This window comes from Phallusia mammillata, chromosome 3 (assembly GCF_965637545.1).
Source record: "Phallusia mammillata chromosome 3, kaPhaMamm4.hap1.1, whole genome shotgun sequence".
In the NCBI taxonomy this organism is placed as follows: domain Eukaryota; kingdom Metazoa; phylum Chordata; class Ascidiacea; order Phlebobranchia; family Ascidiidae; genus Phallusia; species Phallusia mammillata.
The window spans coordinates 11,654,906-11,677,662 of NC_137254.1; the positions used below are offsets into that span (position 1 = coordinate 11,654,906).

The following is a 22,757-nucleotide window of genomic DNA, read 5'->3' on the forward strand; positions in this document are numbered from 1 at the left end:
TTTTATTTTGTCACCTTTTTATGACGTCATAACATATTTTTATGTCGTGTTCGCTGTAACGAATTGTCGAGGGGACGTGGCCCCACGCGGCTGAGAAGCCGGCAGTTGGAGCTGGTGTTGAGCGGTGGTTCTGTCGCGAGTGTGTCTGCGCTGCTTTTATCGTTTTACTCTTTTATCTTATAAATACAAGTTTTATATTGGGTACTGACAGCCCGTTATTGCAGCAGAACCGAAAAATGCGTAACAGAAAATTTGGCGAGCACGCCAGGACTGCTGTTGTCAGAAAAATGAATTTCTTTTCACATCCTCCGAAGTTTGAGGCAGGAAGCGATATTAGAACTTTTATCAACAAGTTTGAATCATTTTGTAAAAGCGTTGAGGCAAGCGAAGCTGCAAAAAGGCATGCATTTTTGTTGGCATTGCCACCTGCTCTCAAGTTTGATATTTTAGAGACTGAAAACGAAAACTTATATGATGTCGCTTATGATGAGTTGAAGAAAAGAGCCACCGCTGTTACCATATGTAAGTTTACACAAAGTAACGTAAGACTAACAATGGCGAGACGGACTCAAACTGTGAATGAAACTAACAGAGATTTCGTGTCAGCTCTTGTTGCGCTTGGAAACCAAGCATTTCCAGAGGACAACAAACTAAGAAATGCAATGCTGTACACTTCTTTGCTAACCGGCCTCAGGAACAAACGGCTTGCGGATACTTTACAGCGCGAAAATTGCTCGAAGGAAGAACCAAGCTTCAGGGAAGCGTCGCGTCGAGCAATCAACGCGGATGCTTTTACTGGTAAAAGCGATAAGTTGCGGGATATCGATGTTGCCCTGTTGAAGCCTAAAGTTGACCCAGTCACCGATCAGTTAAAACGCTTGGCTGAGGAAATCAAACAACTGCGACTTGAACTAAACGAGGTGCGAAATGAGAACAAGAGATATTCCTCTCGTCGGTGCTATAACTGTAATGGAGAGGGTCATTTTGCGAGAAACTGCAGGCAAAGAAGACCACGTACACAGGACTGGAAATGGCAAACAAGTGCCCAACAACCGACGTCGTTCCCCTATCACGAGTCCGAGGTAAACCAGGATACAATAACACATAGAATTAACACCAACGAGAGTGTGCTGTACAAGTATGCTAATGTCAACATCAATAGCGTATCTGTGTTTGCATTAGTTGATACCGGGGCCACTGTCAGTGTGGTTTCAAGTGCTGTTTGTAAGAGACTTACAAACGTAAAGATAAAGTCGTGTCAAAGTAATTTACGCTTTGTTGGTGCCAATGGTAGTCAAATACAAATGGCAGGACTCATAGATGTTTGTTTCAGAGTCGCTGGTATTAGAACAACTGCTTCTATTTATGTGTCGTCGAATATCGCCGAGGAGAGTATTTTGGGCATAGATTTTCTACAAAACCAAAATTGTGTAGTAAACTACAAGTTGATGACACTGTCCGGAAATGGTGGTACAGTACCCTTGTTACCTAAACCAGGGATTTTACATAGTCACTGTGTAAAACTTTTAGAACCAATTGTTATTCGCCCAAAAACCGAAGTATCAGTTCCGTGCTCCTTTCATTCTGACGTTACGCTTCCCGATTCGACAGTGGTGATCGAGAGAAACCTTGAAGCGTATTTAAAGTATGATGTAGCAGTCGCTGAGTACGTGACCAACACAAGAGGTAACATTGTCCAAGTGCGTATGGTTAATTCGCAAGACGTCGATAAGCATCTTCCCGCTGGCGTACATGTGGCGGATGAATAACTGTGTTTACAAAAACGCTTACACTTTGTGTTCTGTCACAGCTGAAAGCAATCAGTTTTTGGGGAATAAAGGACATCGAGATCTACTAAATGAACTTCGTGTTAAAATGCCATTGCAAAAACAAGAAAAGGACGCGCTCGAACGAGTAATTGCAAAACGTCGTGCCGCATTTGCAGTTGGGTCGGATTCTCTTGGTAAGACCAAACTAACTTCCCATAATATAGATACTGGAGATTCGACTCCTATCCGTCAACATCCTAGGCGCGTTTCTGAGTCCCAAAAACAGACGATTGACAAGCTTGTGAACGATATGCACGAGTAGGGAATAATATCAGAATCAAATTCCCCGTGGGCAAGTCCGATAGTCTTCGTAACGAAAACAGATGGGAGTACCCGATTTTGCGTGGACTACAGGGGCCTTAACGATATAACTAAGAAGCATAGTTACCCACTTCCACGTATTGACGAAAGTTTAGACCAACTTTCTGGTTGCCAATATTTTACAACTCTTGACCTAAAAACAGGATATTGGCAGATTCCAATGAGTGACGGTGCGAGAGAGAAAACGGCGTTTACTTGTCACCGGGGTTTGTTTGAATTTAATGTGATGCCCTTTGGCTTGACTAACGCTCCAGCCACGTTCCAGCATTTAATGCGCATTGTTTTAAACGGCATCGAGTGGAACGGGGCACTTGCTTACCTTGATGACATAATCATTTATTCTCGTACATTCCAGGAACATTTGGAGCGTTTGGACAACGTCCTATGCCGCTTAGAGACAGCCGGTCTTAAACTTAAACCATCCAAATGTGACATAATGCGGAAAGAAGTGCAGTTTCTTGGTTACGTCGTGTCAGGTGCAGGAGTGGCGTGTGATCCGGCAAAGATTAAAACAGTTCAGGAGTTGCCAAGACCGTCTTGTGTCCGGGAAGTGCGGCAGTTTCTTGGATTAGCCTCGTACTATCGAAGGTTTGTCAGGAACTATTCAGTAATTGCATCTCCGCTATACGCTCTTACGCAAAAAGATAAAAGCTCCTTTTTATGGTCTGAAGAGTGCGAAATGGCCATCACGACTTAAAAACAGCCTTTTCAGAACCCCCAGTACTACGGTACCCTGATATGTCGTTACCATTTGTTTTAGATACAGATGGATCAAATACGGCAGTGGGTTGTGTTTTATCGCAGTGTGTGGAATGAGAGGAACATCCAATAGCTTATGCTAGTCGTAAGTTGACTAAGTGTGAACGTAATTATTCTACTACACGAAAGGAACTATTGGCTGTCGTATTTGCATTAAAACATTTCCGATGTTAGCTCACAGGCAATCAGTTCCGTCTACGCACAGATCACGCCTCTTTAAGGTGGCTGTGGAAGTCGAAAGAAACGTACGGACAGTGCGCTAGATCAGGGGTCGGCAACCCCTGGCACGCGTGCCAAGATTGGCACGCGAGGTGGTTTTTCATGGCACGCCAACCGATTTGCGCGTTTATATTAAAGTAACAATTTAACCAGTTACACTGCTTGTTTATAGTTTTTGTTGTATCATTGTTGTAAAATTCAGCCTTGCATGCACAAAACGCTCTGCTTTCTCTTTATTATTGATATCTGCTGGCACGAACCACTATTATTTAGAAAAACTTTGGCACGCGAGGTCATTAACACATGGAAATAACAAGTAAATTGGCACGCGTTGCCTAAAAGGTTGCCGACCCCTGCGCTAGATGGTTTGAACTACTTGCTTCTTTCAACTTCAAACTTGTTCACCGACCTGGTAAGAAACATGGAAACGCTGAAGCAATGAGCAGAATTCCTTCAACAAGGCAAGATGAAGAACCCGTTGCAGGTGATTTTCCTTTTGTTGTCACAAATTACGTGTCGGACCAGGGGTCAGAATTGTTATGTGCCATCGAATTAAAAGAGGAACTAGGATTGTCGGATAAAGAGTTGACCACTGCTATGCAAAATGATCAGGAACTAAATGTAATTGCGGATTGGATATACAAAGGGGTACGACCATGAGGCATTACTGGTCGATATATGGGGATCTAGTTTGCCAGAATAACGCCGTATATCGCAAGGTTGATGACATGTTTTCACGTCATAAATTGCTGCTGGTAGTACCTAAAATGTTGCGAACGCGTGTTTTACATCAAATGCACGACGAAAAACTCGGTGGTGGGCACCTTGGTTTAAAGAAAACAAGCGAGCTCATTAAACAACGGTTTTACTGGGCAGGCTGGAAGTCGGATGTAGAGGACTACTGCCTTCGTTGTCCACTTTGCAGCGTTCGGAAACTATCAAACCCGAAAGCAACAGCTCCGTTGGTTCCGTCAACTGAAGATGGACCAATGCAACGGATAGAAATTGACATTCTTGGTGGATTGCCAACTTCAGTTACTGGATATAGGTATGTTTTATTGGCATGCGATGTATTTAGCAAATACATGCAAGCTTGGCCATTGCGCTCCCAGTCAGCCAAAGAAACCGCGGCAGTTTTATACCACCGTTGGTTTACGGTACATGGAGTACCCGAACGTATCCATTCTGACCAAGGTGGGAATTTCGGAAGTAAGATTTTCGCAGAACTTGTGCAACTGTTGGGATGTACCAAGTCGCGAACATCCCCGTATTGTCCCCGCAGCAATGGCGGGGTTGAGCGAAATAACAGAACTATTATTAGTATGCTTACAAACTACAACGAGACCCGCGACGTTGGGACAAGGCCCTATCTTCAATCGCAGCCACGTATAATGCAAGTGTTCATGAATCCACAGGAATGACACCACACTTGTTGCTGTATGGTCGAGAACTCAGACTGCCCGCCGATTTACTTCTTGATGGGCCAGCAAGCTCTCCAACCACAGCCAACGTAGCAGAGCTTCAGGATCAATTACGGCTGGTGCGGGAGGTAGCAGGAGAACGTCTCCGCAACGTTCGTGAACGAATGAAAAAGCGTTACGATCGCAACTCGACAACTGCCACCTACAGTGTAGGTGATTATGTTATGCTTAGAGACACATGTATTGGGGTCAGATGACAAGAAGAAGTTTCATATGCCATATAAGGGACCTTATCAAGTTCTGAAGGTATTGCCCCCCGTAAATTACTTGATTGGCAGAGAAGGAGAATCTAAACAACAGGTGGTACACTTTAACCGACTTAAGAAGAGTCACGCGAACGCACCTATTCCCACTGCAGCGACTGATGAGGAAGGAGATATTGCTGAAGCCACTATGACTAGAACTTACCCTGAAGACGTCTCAACTTTGTTGCCTGGCGCATATTTTGTTTAACCTCACTGTAGGCGGAATAGACCACAATCGACCGTTAACGAACGACCACGTCGTCAGACACGACAGCCACGATTTTACCCAGCCCCCAAATAGATATTCATTTCGTGTAGTAATTGAGCGCCATACATGCGTGCGGCTATGCTTGACACATACGTAATGTTATCACATAGTTTTAACGGGAACGCTATATTTTCACTTGTTCTGTCCAATGTTATATTTGTTACAGATTACATTCTGATGTGTTTCCATTGATGTGTTTGACTTTACACTATCACTGTAGCTAAATCAATGTCTTTATGTCGCCAAACATTTAAAGTTCACAAAAAAATAAGTTGTTTTGTTTTGTTGCACATTTGTTTTGTTTCTCCCGCGCTTGTTTTGTTTCATGTCGTTATGTAATTCGAAATATACATATTGTTCATTGTTTATCACTCTTCGCTGTTTGTTTACTATGCACTTAAGTTGCTTTCACTATTTTTCACTTTATGTCTACACCTGTATCAAACGTTTATGTCAGTTAATTCGGACACAAAATTTCTTGTTATCAGTGTCATGGGCCTTTATGCATTATGCTGTTTGGAACTTAGCGTTGTACCAGGGGGCACAACAACATGTAGCGGGGGAAGTGTGTTACGTTTTTATTTTGTCACCTTTTTATGACGTCATAACATATTTCTATGTCGTGTTCGCTGTAACGAATTGTCGAGGGGACGTGGCCCCACGCGGCTGAGAAGCCGGCAGTTGGAGCTGGTGTTGAGCGGTGGTTCTGTCGCGAGTGTGTCTGCGCTGCTTTTATCGTTTTACTCTTTTATCTTATAAATACAAGTTTTATATTGGGTACTGACAGCCCGTTATTGCAGCAGAACCGAAAAAAGGCGTAACACTAGTGGCATGTATTCGACCCCATGTCTGCTTCCTTCACCAACATTTTGTGTCCTTTCACCATCGGCGCTGCCTTGATGCAACACCACAAATTAGCGCACGACACAGAATATTACAAAATATATTGTGGCAAATATACCCTGTCGGTCACCACGGCAAAGCCAAACAAATGTTTTTTTTTCTGGTGACGGACTTACGATTACGACCAAGATTTTTTCTCCTACGTCAGCGACTTATGTTTTGAAGCTACCGCATACATTGCCACGTGTTTGGAATATTCAGAGCAATATGTCAGTCAAACAAAAATTAGTTTTTAACCCGATGGAACTTACATCGAGCTGTTTGCGGACGTCTGACATAAGTGAAGGGGCCCTTCATCAGCATTAGCACAGTAAACATTTTCGACTTTTTCACAAAAAGTTAGGTATTGCACAATGTTTCAATGTGGCTTTTGTAGAAGAACCTCGCCCAGAAAAGTTGGATGTTTTTGAAAATAAATGGCTAAATTCGACGGCGCCACAATCAATATTCAGGCGATAGTTCTCTCGAAAATTCGATGACTGCAATCGCTTTGTTTTTACTACCGCATTTGCTTTTTGCGTTTTGCGTCCTAATCTGATTTAATGACTTTGAATTGTCGCACGTGCTTTAATTTTTTTTTCAATCATATGAAGAGGGTTATTACGCAATTTGTTTATTATAGGACCTGTGACCAAATATTTTGGTCATGCACGAATATTATGTTTTGTTCACTTTGTTTTTCTGATTTAACACCGTCACGCGAATTTGTTTTCTCTCGTGTTGTTTGGTTTGTGGCACGTTTTTAGCATTCCCGCTGCTTTGCCAATCAGGCACTTACAAAAGCAACCTGCTGTTATGTTGCCTTTTAACATATAGTTACTTTAACGTTGTTGATTTTATGGTTTTTAATCAACTTGCGCCGCCCAAAACTAAACCAGTGCGCGGTATCTTTGGCTTTAGTGGTGAGCCGCCATTGCAGGGTTCGGGCCCAGGATAATTCCGTAACAAATTGGCGAGCACGTCAGGACCCTGTCACCACCACCCGCTGGTTTAGTTTAAAGAGAAAAGTCAATTTTTGGGCAGCGTTTTGTTCGTTTGGATGAACTAAAATCGAAATTAACCATGTTTTTATTTGTTTTACCGCAATCACCGCGTTACGGCGGAAGCCTTTATGACTTTGCTATACTGTTAGAAACCTATTGTGATCACGTGAAAGCGCCGGAACGAGATAAGCAAGCGCTGTTAAAGAGTCTGGTTGCTGAAGATCAGTTGGCGTATTTGCAAGAAACTGTGCCTGATCTGCAAGCTGCGCCTTATGAGGATCTAATGCGAAGCGCAGCAAAGTTCGATTCTTGGATCCAGGATCAAGTGGAAACGCGAGCATGGTTTGCGCCGCCAGAAACGACGTCCGCTGTGGTACAAGTGTGTGATTTGCCAGTGGAACGTGTGGCAGCCGTTGAATTCTGCAGAGATTGTGATGTTCCGGTGGAACGTTTGCCACCTGATGAATTCTGCAGACCGTGTGATGTGCCGGTGGAACGTTTTCCACCCGATGAAATCTGCAGACCATGTGATGTGCCGGTGGAACGTTTGCCACAGGAACTTGTACGGCTTGATAGCCCCTGTGTGAGAGAAGAAGCAAAGCGGCGCGGAACGACCCAAAATTTCCGCATGAAGTGCTACGTCTTGCGATGGCCAATCGTACAACATAGATTAAGATTCATTTGCTACCTCAAAAAGGTTGACCGGATGACGTCTGAGTATACTGCGCGCGTCGGACGTTGCGCCAAAGACAGCCCCAACCAGTACAATTGTTTGCATGATGTATTCCTCTTCGGAGTTGATCCCGAGCCACCCGTCAACAAGCGACGGAAAAGCAGAAGACGATCGGTGCGGGAACGGATGAGGTTGAGCAATGGTCAACCTCTGAATGTCATTAGTGGAAAACGTTTATAGGCTGCAGCCGCACATAATGACGTATCGCAGCGAATGATTTTTAAAAGGTAACGTTTGACGCATGTGCGGTCCTACAGGGGTAGGACATATCTAGGTTGGGGGGGATGTGACCAAATATGTTGGTCATGCACGAATATTATGTTTTGTTCACTTTGCTTTTCTGATTTGACACCGTCACGCGCATTTGTTTTCTCTCGTGTTATTTGGTTTGTGGCACGTTTTTAGCATTCCCTTCCCTTTACCTGTAGGGCTACACGACTTGCGCTGATTGGCCTGGAATGCGCTGCTTTGCCAATCAGGCACTTACAAAAGCAACCTGCTGTTATGTGAAAGAGGCTTTTTCTCTATGTGGCGCGTGTAACGCGAGGTGTTGATTAGTTGAAGGTCGCGCCACGTGTTGTTGCCTCTTAACGTATAGTACTTTAACGTTGTTGATTTTATGGTTTTTAATAAACTTGCGCCGCCTAAAATTAAACCAGTGCGCGGTATCTTTGGCTTTGGTGGTGACCCGCCATTGCAGGGTTCGGGCCCAGGATAATTCCGTAACAGACTTATGCGCATAGGTAATAGTGGTATGCACAGGATCTAAACCAAACCATCACAATGGTAGAACTCTAATTTGTATTTGTCTGTTTAAGCCAACCGTAAAATTTGCAATTAAACGATATAAGCACCTTGTATATATTTTTTTAAAAAAATTATGTGGAAAAAAAGGTTAAACATACATATTCCGTTTTTGACGCTTCGTAATCTACTAATTCGCTGAGCTGTTGACTCAATTATATATGGTTATCACTTTAACAAATCTAATCGCTTATCGCTTTCTCGTACAGACAGTGTGTTATTCAAAAGCGATACTAGACACAACAAAAATAGAACACAATTGACCTTACCTGAGATCACCATTTTCGGGAGTGAAACATAAATCAGAGCCATTATCGCAATCTTTTATTCCGTCCCACAAGAACATTTGCGGGAGTAAGCACATTCGGTTGTTCTTGACACATTTGAAACCATATCCGTTATTCCAGTGTTGAAACGCAGGACAGTCACTGCAGGGATCGCCATCACACACAGTCGAACGCTTCCAACAAGTTGAATTCGGACACAGGAAATGGGAAGGACATTCGACATCACAAAGTGTTTTGTTCCGACATAGAATGTCACCCTTGCAATATTCTAGTCTTCGTAGTGCGCACACATTACTCTCACTGTTAAGCGTGTTGTCGCAGCTGTAAAGAGCAAGTGTTATGAATTTAATGTAACAAATATCCATTTATTAAATATAACTACTAACGAAATCTGTAACATTAAAAAAATGAATCTCAACATTGAACACAAATATAATCCTTATCATATACCTCAAATATACCTGTAGTGCAGGATTTGTGCTACAGGAATTATCGCAGCTTCTTTCAAACATATGATTTAAAAAGATAATGATCAGATTAAGTTACGATTTACAAACAAAGTTTATGTTTTTCTATTATCTAAAACTGACCTTGTTGGTTTACTCTGCATGTTATATCAACGTACTTGCAAATTGTTTTGAGAAAAAACTACAAATTTGAAGAATGGATTTCAAAACGATTGACATTGTAAATATGAAATAAAACGTTGTTGTTCTGTCACTTTAAAAAAAAATAAACAAAACAAGAAAATGTAACGTTTACCTGATATAGGTTGATGTTAAGTTTTCAGGGTAGGTGAAAAATGTGACTTGTTTCTCATCACTTCCGTCATCGCAGTCAGACTGGCCATCGCAAAACCACTCGGCCTCTACAGGTTTCCGACCATCTTCACATTTGTACCCTGCAACAAATACAAAAATTATCGCGTATTCCTGAGGCTACGTCACCTCACAGTGACTATCTGTAAACGTCCTACAAACCTGTTGCCATTTTTTCAAAACAAATAAAAACTGTTAGCATATGTTACTAGTAAGTAAGCATTTGATTGACTAACTTGAAATTCCGTGTAAACTGTTCTAACTGTTTTCATATAAAATGTCAGCACGTCGCGAAGAAACAGTTTTATTTGGGTGACACTAAAACGCGGAATGGGCGGGACGGGCGGGACGTCGCGGAAACCGCTCAATATGGGGTAAATTGCTGACGGTTAGTGCTATTAAGGTTGGGTTGAGGTTTTATAATAGTATATGAATCAAAAAATGTCCCTGCCTAAAACTTATTCAACTATTTCCTGACATTAGGCAAAAATGCTATGGCGGGACGTCGCGGGAGATGGCGGGACGTTTCGGGCGCGGAATGTAGTGTTCGGCGGAATTTTTTTTAATGATTTTCTATTATAAAACCTTATACCAACCTTAATAGCTCCAACCGTCAGCAATTTAACCCGATATTTAGCGGTTTTCACGACGTCCCGCCCTCCATTCCGCCCATCCCGCCCATTCAGCGTTTTAGTGTCACCCTTTTATTTGTTGTAAAGTAAATAAATGGTGTGCGTGTCAAGGAAAATGCACTGACACGATACCTCACGAGAGCTGATAATTTGCTTCACATTTTAGGTGGCACAAAGAGCACTTGCGTCTATTTGAAAATATATTTCTGTTAAGATACTGAAGATTAGGGCTGTTTGTTTTGTGATAGGGTTTTGTATCAAAGAATTAAAATTAAATGCATTTTTTTTCATTTTTAACTTAAAATCCACTAAATTTGTTTCTAACACTAAACCTGTTTTACAGCTATTTTAATAATTCAACTCTTTGCGCTGCCTATCGGTATTTAGTAAAATTTCGGCTGATGTTAGTCGTGGTGAAGGTGTTTGGCGGACTGTGGCAACTGTATAAACAACACTTATATGATAGCATCTATAACAGCATAAGCAATATACATACTGTTTTCTATGGTATTATATGAAATATTACCACAATATTAACTAAGTACAGTATATGCGCATTGATCCACACACGAGCCATGATTTGAAATGCGTATTTCAGGAGACTTGCAAAAGGCTGGACATTAGTGCCAAACAAAGCAATCAATCACACTTGGCCACGATGCGTTTCGTTCACTTTATCATGACCTAGGGATAATTTTTACAATGAAATATTTGATTGAACGGATCAAGTAAAAGTTGATCAGCAGATTAAGTTGATATTATGTAAACTTACATCGATCCTGAGAAATGCACGGAGCGGGTGCAATAAACAATATCAATATTGCAGCAACAAACATCATGAAGCGATTCCTAAAGAAACAAACAAACAAAAGCAGATGTTTTGAACAAGTCAACTGTTCACTAATCACCGATTCCAACAACATGACTACACAATGCTGTTATCATGTTCCTTGAGTCAAACTTACCTTTCTGTTGAAAGTGATGTTATTCTTGACGATGTTTCAGTTATATCAATCACTATACGAAATGTTACCTAAACTGCTCAAAAAACACATAAATAATTATAATTCAGTTTGTTGAAACTGGTTAAACTGTCAATTTATGTCGCGTTTCGGATGTTTTTAGTGTACCATTAGTTATTTTTACTACTCAGCAAATCTTTACTCTGTATTTGTTGTAACAGATTTTGTAGGGCTTCAGATTATAAACCAACCTAGTCGTTAACGGCCCGTTTCAACTTTATGAGTTAACTTATGTTAGTTGATTTTTTCGAAAACCATTTACGTTCCTAAGTTTGTTTTCGCGACTACTCACGCCACGTGTGTGTGACATGGTGGTTGTTTGTAAAGGTGGTGTCATTGCAACAAGGTTTGGGTTGGTTATCGAATGATTTGTTTTTTTTTTGTTGGTATGACATATCTTTCTTCCATGGGCAAACTATACCGGGTTAACCAGCAAAATATAATTGAAATCTTGAAGCAGTGTCAAAAAAATGTTTCTTTTCTGTCATAATAGATCTTCACACTTTTACCAACAAGAAACATTTGAAAGGCTAATACTTCTTTGAAGTCATGAACTGACACTCAACGATTAAAAAATTAATTTGTATCGAACCGATGGTGTTTAAACATACAGATATTTCGTCTTAATATGACTTCGTGTAACCTGTACGCATCTAAATCAACATGCGTTTAGGCTCACTAGTTGAGTTAACGAGAAACAAACCAGTAAATCGAATCTGTAATATCAATATTGCTCCTGCAGACAGATTAATATGTTTTATGATAAATCACCCGCATGAACAACAGTTTGGCAAAAAATATTTTTCTCATATTATTTTTTAACTACTTCTTAAGTATTATACAATCAGATCTCTGCGATTATATGTCGGCTCGCTAAACGAAAATTACTAACGCGTTTCCGCTGGAACTTTGCAGTCATTTATAGGAGGCCGGTCTTAATTTTTCGGCACCCTGCTCGACCAATTTGGTTCACTGATTTTTGTGTGGCGTCATTGTTTCGAATTTTTGAAAAACAGGTTTTGTCGCGTCAGCCGCTGTGTGGCGCCCGTAGGAGGCAAGTTCAGGCGGGTCACGATCGATAGTAGGTGCACACACCTTTCCTACACCGGCTACCGCTTGTCTCTCGCTCGTCTCAGAGTCGAGACCAAGCCACACAAACATGACCGATTTTACGTACGATTCTACACTTGATACTGCCGGTCGCTGTAGAGTTTTGCCTATCGACGAGGTACGTCACTTTGTTTGCTCGCTAAACGAAAAGTACTATCGTGTTTCCGTTGAAATTTCGCAGTCATTTTTTATTGGACTTGCCTTCATTTTTTGTGTTTTGATTACCAGAATGTACTGCATTATTTCATAGTATCTATTATAAAAACTGTCCAAGTTTACATTACAATCGCTCGGCAACTACTCTGACTTACTAAATGTAAACATAAAATGCCTCCTCATCCGACTATTTTCCGAATTTTACCATTTTTTTGAGGGGCATCTATTCTATACAACGCCCAGAACGCAACAAATTAAGAAGCGCGTGTGGCAAGCCTGTTCATGATGAGTCTCATAATGGTGATTTTGATTTTATTACAAGTACGCATAGCTTATGTGAAAATGTCAACAATATGCTACACATTATGAGGACAGTAGCAAAATCACATAACCTAGGCAAATTCTCGATTAATACTTGTCAATTACAGATAATTTCATTAGGTTAGCAGTAGCGCAAATATTTACTACACGTTGTTACTTAACATTCTTCTTAGCCCTCGTTTTTAGTTTGAAACTTTTGTGTGCAATCAACATCCCTCAAAGTTACTATTAACACACCAATCCGGTTAATTGAATGACTCGGTAATTGAAAAGCAGTCAAAAAACGTTAATCGTCAAAAAAGAGGAAAATCACGCAGATCTTTAACACTTTGCGAACGCGTAGTCTATCACTTGTTGGGATAGTCTTCCGATTATTTGCAAGATCCAGTTAAATTCATACTAATGTTTAGATATTGGTCATGCGATAAACTGGATTCGTCTGTGTGTTTTTTACTGTTAGCATATTATTTTCGATTACCCCTTTGATATTGCGAGCCCTATAAACGTAGTCAAAGCCTTGCTTTAGACCCCTCTGCTTGTTCTTACCGCAAATCCTCTAACCCAAAATTACTAAATAGATTTGTTTTTTTTAAACTTCGACGTTAACATAACAATAACACACTTAATCTAAGGCAGGACGTAAAGGCATTCTTAAATACATATTTGACACAAAGAAACACATAAACATCGACATTTGTCGTCAAAGTTTACAAATAGCTGACAAATCGTCGACCAACTGCACTTTGTATTTCACTACACTTTCGATCCTAACTCTTTCATGAAAAACGAATGATTGACAGCAAATGACTCATTAAAGTCAGACAGCAACTCCTAAAACACAATTGAAGTCAGCTATAGGATACTATATGTCATATCATCTAAAAAAGACTCAATGGAAAGCGGTAATATTTGTGTCGTCAATTTGTTTGCAGGACTTTGCAAATAATTAACCAACTCCGCGGCAAGTGCCTAATAAATACCGTTTCCTAAGTCTAGAGAAAAACACCCATCTGAATCGATATAGACATAGCTTTGGGCTTGCTACTTCTGTTAAATAACACCAAATCAGCAAACTTTAACCGATTGTTTGATACTTTAAGCCCAAAGACACAGGAAATAAGGAAGGAAAATGGATGGTCCATGGATGGCTCTATGTAAACAGGGCGTGACATCCATAAAGTCAACATAGAAGCTTACTAATCACCAAAACAGCTAGCAAAAACTGTTTCCGATTGTCCGTAAATCGTAAAAACTACTGTTAAATGCATGACAGTTTCTGCTTGAATATATGCAGCAATAATAAACAATAGTGAAAGACTCATGACTAGGGCGATTTTAATTATTTTTTAAGCTAAAAAACAAAAAAAATTGACCTATAAATTTAAAATTTTGACATTAAAGAACATTTTTTGACAACATTATTGTACAAAAAGTTAATATATGGCTGTAGGCTTATCTAACTAATGCGAAAGAATGTGCAAAGTCCAACAGAAGGGCGAAAATCTGAACGCAGACCTAGTCAATTCTGTAGATCAGGGGTTCTTAACCAGGGGTGCACACACCCCCAAGGGGTGCGAGAACTGTTCCTAGGGGGTGCGGGGGATGTCGAATCAAGAAGGTTGGTTAGGTCTATTCTATTTAAGCAATTACAGAAGGGGGAGCGAAAATTGGTTGGTGATTTGAAAGGGGTGCAGCAAGGAAAAAAGGTTAAGAACCACTGCTGTAGATGGAAACGAGTTAATAACAAATCACTGATAAAAAACTGAAGCTATACATGAAGTATCTAAAGCAAAACCAAAGCACGAGCTGCACCTAACCTACAGCTGCGTAAAATGACTGAGTATTTCACTTAATGGTTTATGAATCGCAATAAGTAGATAATGGGCCAATTACAACAGTATAAAGTAGGCTAAAAGGTGTAAAATAAAAGGTTCGCTGACAGCGCAGCCTCTAACACCACGACAATGCAGTTTGTATACAATTCAACTCAAAAAATAATCGCCCCACTAATAGCAATGCGTCAACGTGAAGGATTGTACAGTGTTTTCGTCGTTTAATCCCTACATTCCAGTACATTGAAAACAAAAGATATTCCAACTTTCACGGACCATCTGTTGGCGTATTAACAAAATACCATCTATGTCAATTGTGAGGCTTTTTCGAGCAACAACAGACGTGTATTTTTCGTTACGTGACGTAGGCCGCTGCGAACAGTACTACTACAATAGTTAACGCTACATATTTTAGTGTTTAAACCTTTAGTGGCGGCATTCGAATCGAGCCTTTGTTGTGACTGTAAAGATGATGAAAAAAGAAAAAAGCCTTTTTCTAAACAACAAATCATGTTGCGTTCGACTTCAAACCTCTTCATTAATGTCTGTCAACAAACGGCAATTAGCGGTAAGACTACTATATACTTTAGAGAAGGAATAATTTTGACTGTTGAATTTTAAACCAGTAACCAATATTTATTCTACACTGACTACTTAACCGCCACGCCAAAAATGAGGGATCTTACAACGTTAAACAGTTACATTAAGAGTTTTTCCTCTTTCTAGAAAGGTTTGTACGTGCTCAGTCGGTGTCTTTGCAATGGCAATGGATAAAGAACGGATTTTATATGAGGTTTAGCCTAAGTTTTCCACATAGCACGCTTGTTTCTTAACAATAGTGATCATTTTGTAACGCAACTTTCTCACAATGAATACAGACGACGGTTGCACAAGAACCGTACATTGAGTTGGTAATAATAGTCGTGACTGAAGTGAAAGGGAACTTTTTACTCAAGGAACGGATGCCAAATTCCCGTCGATTCAATTTGATTTGTGTATTGAAGATAGATGGACGGTGATTGACAAGACGTCATTTATTCGCTTTTAAGCACTTTTGGCGGCAAAGTGCTAAGAGTTTGTAAAAGAAAGGCACAAATTGCGTGTGATTACGTTACAGTTTTGAGGCTTGCCAAACCTTGAAGCCATCACTTTTCTACTCTTGTAATGCTTTCTTACGTTTTTTGAATTTTTTGTCGAACTCCAGCAGTCCACTTATATAGCATTGTGATAAAATAACTGTTGGCACTTTTTGGGCAAAGTAGCTAATTACGTATTTTAAACACCAACACCAATTGTTAAAGCAACCAGTGTTTCTATGACGGAACTAAATATTTTTTTGCAATACAGTACGCTAGCGCTCTATCATTGTTTTCAATTGCGATTTTAGCACCAAGGCTTTGTTCGGACTGTAAAGACTAGTGATGTACCGAATGGGGTAATTTTTGAATAAATTCGGCCGAATCAACCAAATCGTTTATGACGTCACGCGAAGTCGTACGCTACGGGTTTGACGTGAAAAAATGTTTATCTACCAGGCAGCAAGTGCAAAATAGGCAAACCGAATATTCGGTACATCTTTAGTAAAGACGTTGTAAAAAGTACACTAAAATAGACATAAATGCGATACTAAAGCCCTTTCTGTAAACAACCAGTTCGTGTTAGATGTGCTCGACTGCCAAACTATGCATTGAATGCTGTCAACAAACGACAACTAGTGGTACAACCCTATAAGGGCCAGAAAAGGAAAATCTTTGACTGTTGAATTTGAAACAAGTAACCAACATTCATTCTGCACTGACTTCTCCAACCGCCATGCAAAAAAGGCGGCGTTTTTATAACGTGAAACCGCTGCTTCACAAAGACTCGAAGGAACCAAGTATAAAACAAGGAAAAAATCCATAAACAAAGGTTTATTCGTGGTAATCCCCTGTACAATAGAAGTGTGGATAAAGAACGGATGTATGAGGTTTCGCTTAAGCTTTTTATAAGGCGCGCTTGTTTCTTTACAATAGTTATCAGTTTCTACCGAAACCTACTCACAATGAGCGAACACAAACGACGGTTGCACAAGAACCGTGCATTGAGTTGGTAATAATAGTCGTAGATAAGTAAAGGGAACTTTTTTTCGCGAGGAACGGATGCCAAATTCCCGTCGATTCAATTTGGTCTGATTATTAACGTAATTTGACGATGATTGACAAGATGTCACTTATACACTTTTGTGCACTCGGCGGCAAAGTCTTGTACATTTATATAGCTACCTAGACCGACAATTTCTGATAATGAGCGTTTTGAGGTTTGCAAATGCCTGAAGCCATCACTTTTTTACTATTCTGTCTCGCCCGCCAACTTTGGTGTTCACTACATACAATTCAGGCAGCGGGTTTCATAAAAAAGTACGGAACTGTACATGGGGTTTACCGACGACATAATTTATGTCTGTTTTGGCTACGTCAATTTCAGAAAAAGTTATGAGTGGTATCAAAAGCGTGTTTGCTCCCAATGGTTTGGATTACATAACAACCGCCCAAGCGGAGGGCTCCAAAACTACATCCTATGTCAAAGGCACCGCAACCGCCTGACGGTTTTTAAACGGATGTTCACATCAACCTCCTCCCGTTTTTAAATCCATTACACATGGATAAGCTAAACGACTACGTCAACTGCGAGTTAAAGCCACGCAATCTTCTTTTCTTACGTCGGTGACAAACGACGTTCGAGGAAAATCAAGCAAGTTGTTAAACAGATTTCCACCCGTGATACTTTAATCGTCAGCAAAATAACGAACTGTGGTTCCACCCGTGATGGGCCACGAAGGTATGCTCGCTGAAGAACCTATCACCCAACCTGTGCGAACTTAACCAGTGCCAAGCAGTTGAAATAAAAGCATTGTAATGTTAACCAAAGCCGCATGCACACAAGAAAACAGAAGCGGCTACGGCAGGGGAAATCCTGGACAGTCTGCGGCGCTCCCGTGCGGTTGTGCGGATATATGCGCACATGGTATTTTGTCCGCATGCCCGAAAGGTCCACCTCATTTTCGTGTAGCTTTAAACAAGCTTTTATAGAATGAAAACAATGCAAGATTTGTTGAAAAGAACTGAAAACAACTTCGAAAAAACAACACAAAATATTAGCAAAAACAATCAATTTAGGATCACTGTTCACTGTGGCGGTTCGTGCCTAAAATTTCTGGGGGTGCTGCTCCAAATTTTAGCCTTTTTTAACATATATAAGTTGGCAACATAAAGAAAAGCCACATTTCTAGATTTCCAGCCACTGTTTTGTGTAGAAAAACAAGTACCGTATTTACTCGATTGTAAGCCGCGGCTTATATTGTTTTTTGACTGCCGTTTGTGCGGCTTATAATCGAGAGCGGGATACATTTTAGAATACCGGGTACACTTTCTTTCTAGGATTCTTTTAACAAACCCAAGTTATCACTCTCATTAAAATGACACCTAAATGACGTGTGTATAATTGCTCAGTTTGACACTAGAGTCCAGTCTTTGCAAGTCTCTTAAAATGCTTATACTAAGTAAATATTGTGATAATATTTCATATAATACCATAAAAAACATTATGCATATTGCTCATGCTACTATAGATCTTATAATTATTGTGTATACAGTTGCCACAGTCCGCCAAACACCTTAGCTACGCCAGAATTCACATCAGCCGAAATTTTGCTAAATACCGATAGGTAGCGCAAAGAGCGGAATTATTAAAATAGCTGGAAAACAGGCTTAGTGTTAGAAACAAATTTAGTAGGTTTCAAGTCAAAAATGGAACTAAACCTAAATTGTTGTACGAACACAAAAAGTCATGCATGGATTTCTTACTGTTACCGATTCCCAACATCAATACAACGCTCATAATCGGTCTCAGAAATAGTGGAACACTTTAGGAAACTGGAAAATTCAGAACGTGGGGGTAAATTGTTTTGTTTGTTTTGGGGGTAAAGTTATAAAGACTGGACATGTACTCGTAGGGGAAAAAAACTTTGTCCACCTCTCACTCAACAACGGCACGAAAAAGGAGGCGTGAAAGTTACGCATATCTAGAAACTCAAATTTGCCACTTTGAACACTCATGTAGTTGTTCTGTTTTACAATAAAAGGGATGACATTAACTGCCGTTAGAACTGTAAAAATAATTTTAAACTCAGTGTATAAAACCTTAGGCCAAACAGAATCAACCGTTGTACACAATAGTTTTACAGAATATATATTTCACCAAAAAGTTTTGGCATCTTTTGACTTGTAAAAAAACACCTTTTCATTAAATTAATATCATACTTGATATCGCTGAATAAGATCACTGGCAGGGACGGTCAGGTGTTGAACCAAAGCCGGTCGCAGACGAACGGCAAGACTGCTTGTGCGCGTCGTCTATTTGTTGAAAGAAACCACCAAATCACACCATTAAAATTGCAACAGAGGCCTCTTGTACGTGCCCGAGGTAACCGACAATCCTTTCGGTGAGCTCACCCGCGTCACCAGAAGTCACGAAACACTATGGAATTTCAAAATTTGGAACATTGGAATACAGATACGCTCAAAGGTAAATGTTCGGATGGTACTTGGTTTTGGGCGCGTCACATGAGATGGTTGATGGAAAAGTACGCCTCCAACGTGGCGCGAAATGGAAAGAACCTTAAGGCAGTGGGTACGTTAATACCCGCAGCCGCAAGTCGATCTATCACTAAAAGTATGGGAGCAAGCACGGCAAAGAAAAGTTGTGACAAACTTTTCCACATCCCAGATGTAACTAAAGTGTCGCTTGTACAGGTGTACGTTCAACACCCGATTCGTTTTCACGGACTTGCGACTAACACTGTATTGGCACTGGACACTGTCGTCAACATCCTCGTCGCCGATTCACGTAAACACGTTAATGTTCACGCCAAACAAATCCTCGAGGGACGGGAGATCTACCACTCTGACCCCAGGGAATTTTGATACACTAACCCCGACCGTGTTCGCGTACCGTTCATAGTAGTTAGTAGCGACCTTTTCTAGTTCATGAAACTGGGGAAAATGTAGCGCCAAACAGCGGGAAAGGCATAAATTGTCAATAAAAAGCCTCTTGTTGGCGGCGCAATATAGAGAAGACCTCTGTTGTCGGTCACAAATCGCGGCAGGTCGCAAGGGGCCCCTATCAGTGGTGCGTGCAGAACGTGAATAAAAAATGTTATGTTTGTGAGATAAACAACCTCGGGGCGCTCCTTGCGGACCAACTCGAGGCAGTCCATGGCCGCGATTTCCTCCAGCAACTCTTCAAACTCATCCAGGCTTCGAATTATTCTGGGCACGGGCAACACAGTGAAGTTGTTGGCTGACGCATGAAAATACCTTTCCTCCCCGCTGGCTGTGTTGCGGAGTGCGAACCCGAAACTAGCATTGACTTTGAAGGCTATCTCGTCCGGTGGTTGAAAATTGTCCTCTGCAAGGTGTTCGCACTCCAATCCAGCGAAAGGCGGTAATTTTGTAGTCATGCCTCACGCGCTTGAGTTTATGCTGCGTCCGGATGCTCTCCCAGTGCTCGACCTTGATTCCACTTTGGGGCGTTGAGGCGCTCTCTATCACCACCCACGGTCTCGCACGGCGACGACGCCCTCTAGAAAAGGTAAATGAATAGTTTACCTGGGCAATTTATTTTCGGATTTATTCGAGCTTGCTCGGGATAAGTGAAATCAACTTACCGCCTGGGAAGAGCAATCTGGGGTGGGTGATTATCATCATCGGAGTTGTCGCTGCTGTTGCTGTTGTGCTGTTGGAAAGCCACACTCCGACTGAGCCACTTTCGTTGTCGTCCGAGTAGTCATCACAACGTTGCCTTCAAATAATTACACGTGATTTAATTCATAACGATGATTGAGAAACACAAAGCGTCATTACCTTTTGTGAGGACGACACGTCGCACCCGCTGGGGCGGCATGGTTGGGTTTTGCACGTTTTTCACCGACACATGGTAAGATCTTCTCCAACCGTTTTCTGTGAACATTAATCCAAGCCCATAAATACCCAACGTTCAATTATGTATATGTCTATTGGACGGTTGGTGTGTACAAGAATTCAACGTACCATTTTGACGCGCCACCATCAGAAGCAAGTCGGTCGCTTTTTCCATCACTTGTTGGGGATCTAAAATGACAGGTAACATCTAGAATCACCACAAGTGTCTGCGGATACAATCAATCATGTACACGCACAAGGCACACATGATCTTTTAAAGTGTGGCAGATTTCCATGTAGCTGTATTTCGTACTTGTGTTATTTCTCACGCCTTTTGTAAAACTCACGCTTCTGTTTATTGGTGCGCAGTAGCAAACAAAAATAAAACTGTGTTGCCAGTCGCCACGGTATCTTCGCAAAAGGCCGCGAGTATCGCGTCATACATCAAACGCTCAAATCTTGGGATGCGGTTTTAAGTGGGGTGGTTGCAAGCTCGCCTCGACCACGTGTCCCACGTTTTGGACAAGGCCACAAGAGCTCGCACCACCCACGTCATAAATACACAATTTGCACTTACACTACACAAGAATTCAACTTACTGTTTTGGGTCGCCACAATCAGAAGACCGGTCGCTTGTTTCATCACTTAATTGGTATCTAAAACGAGGTGTCACATTTAGAATCATCACAAAGGGTCTACGGATACACCCGCGTACACGTGCATGTGCGCACACAAATACAAACATATTAAACATACCGCTTACGAGCCGTTTTATTAGCCTCAATTCACATCCAACAAAAAAGATGATAATAACAATAACTAGAAGGGTGGCTTAGCACATATTGCAATACTACATACACTGTAATATATATTGCAGGTATTAACTTTTTGCATTACCTATCTGCCATTTGGTCCCTATTAACCTTAGCTTATCAGTGCTTTAGTGTTTCTGCAAGCAGAAACTCATGGGTCCCCACACATAGCGAAGTGGGTAGATCAAAACTGGGAAACCTGCATTTTTGGTCTCATTTTTGCAAGTTAAATTCTTTTAAACTAAGAAGTGATCAATCAATCAGGGGGCTTGCATAACGTTCAAAAGTTTTACAAGTCAGGTGTATAATCTTAGCTGGTTTCCTGTGGAACTTTGATGAAAAAAGGGGTATGCAATTTTGTAAATGTGTTTTCCATTAGCAATATGCAGAAGTGTGTCACCAATAAACATACAATTCTTTCTTATAGTTCATAGACACAAACAATCCAGTGATCTCCTGTTGCATGTTCTGAGTGAGTTGCTTGTTCCGTTGTGTTGACAACAGTGATTCTTAGATTGCGTTGACGTGATCGAGATTGTCCAGCCATGTGTCTGTCCAGCATTTCATAAAGTAGGTTGATTGGCATTGGACCATCCAGCCAGTCTATACCCTGCTGTGAACCTGAAACAGCACGAATAATGTGCAGTATTTCATCATCATACAAGAATCTTGGTAAATTGGATGAAACTCCAAGTATGCTGTTGTAGTTGGTGATGATGTCTGGTTGGATGATGGTGTCCACAACATTTCCAGTAAACCAATCTTCTTCTTTATGGATGTGGCACCAGATTGCAGCACATGCAGCAATGTAACCACATGATGGACCAACTTGCATGTTTACTATTATAGTGCTGTTAACATTATATCCGTAATTAATAAGCTTTTGTTGCAGTGCATAAACATTTGCATTGCCACCCCATAGATCAATGAGTCTTGCTTTTTTCACTTGAGTGCTAGTGTCAGAATGTGATGTTGCAACTGGGAAAGAGGAAAGATTTTTAGTTGAAGAGACTGCAGTTAAGGTCTGTGTGGAACTTGGGCTGATGGTGGTGGAATTGATGTTGGAGGATGGTTCAATTTTCGGGTTTGAAGTGTAGCGGTTGCAACACTATTGTGCAATGTTTATGAAAACGATTGCATGTTATTTCGCAATAACGTTTCACACCACGAAATGGAAATGTTTACCCTCATTTCTGCATAGACTAATGTTTATATTTCCGTTTCTATGGTAGTCATAAGTTATTTTCAGCCATTTTTCGGGTTCC

The 22,757-nt window shown here is 40.9% G+C and overlaps 1 protein-coding gene across 2 annotated transcripts; it reads left to right on the top strand.

Moving 5' to 3' along the window:
- Nucleotides 1-3,107, top strand: LOC145217496 (uncharacterized). Of its 2 annotated transcripts, XR_013857409.1 has the most exons (5): nt 1-1,467; nt 1,531-1,686; nt 1,811-1,963; nt 2,506-2,738; nt 2,911-3,107. XR_013857409.1 is itself a non-coding variant. In XM_080084771.1 (4 exons), exons 1-4 carry the CDS (start codon nt 237-239, stop codon nt 2,559-2,561), a joined length of 1,596 nt encoding a protein of 531 aa, XP_079940897.1. In that variant the 5' UTR covers nt 1-236; the 3' UTR covers nt 2,562-3,107. The 2 variants fall into 2 exon arrangements, 1 of the variants encoding a protein (XP_079940897.1); XM_080084771.1 differs by having other exon boundaries at nt 2,506-3,107.
- The last annotated feature ends 19,650 nt before the right edge of the window (nt 3,108-22,757 follow it).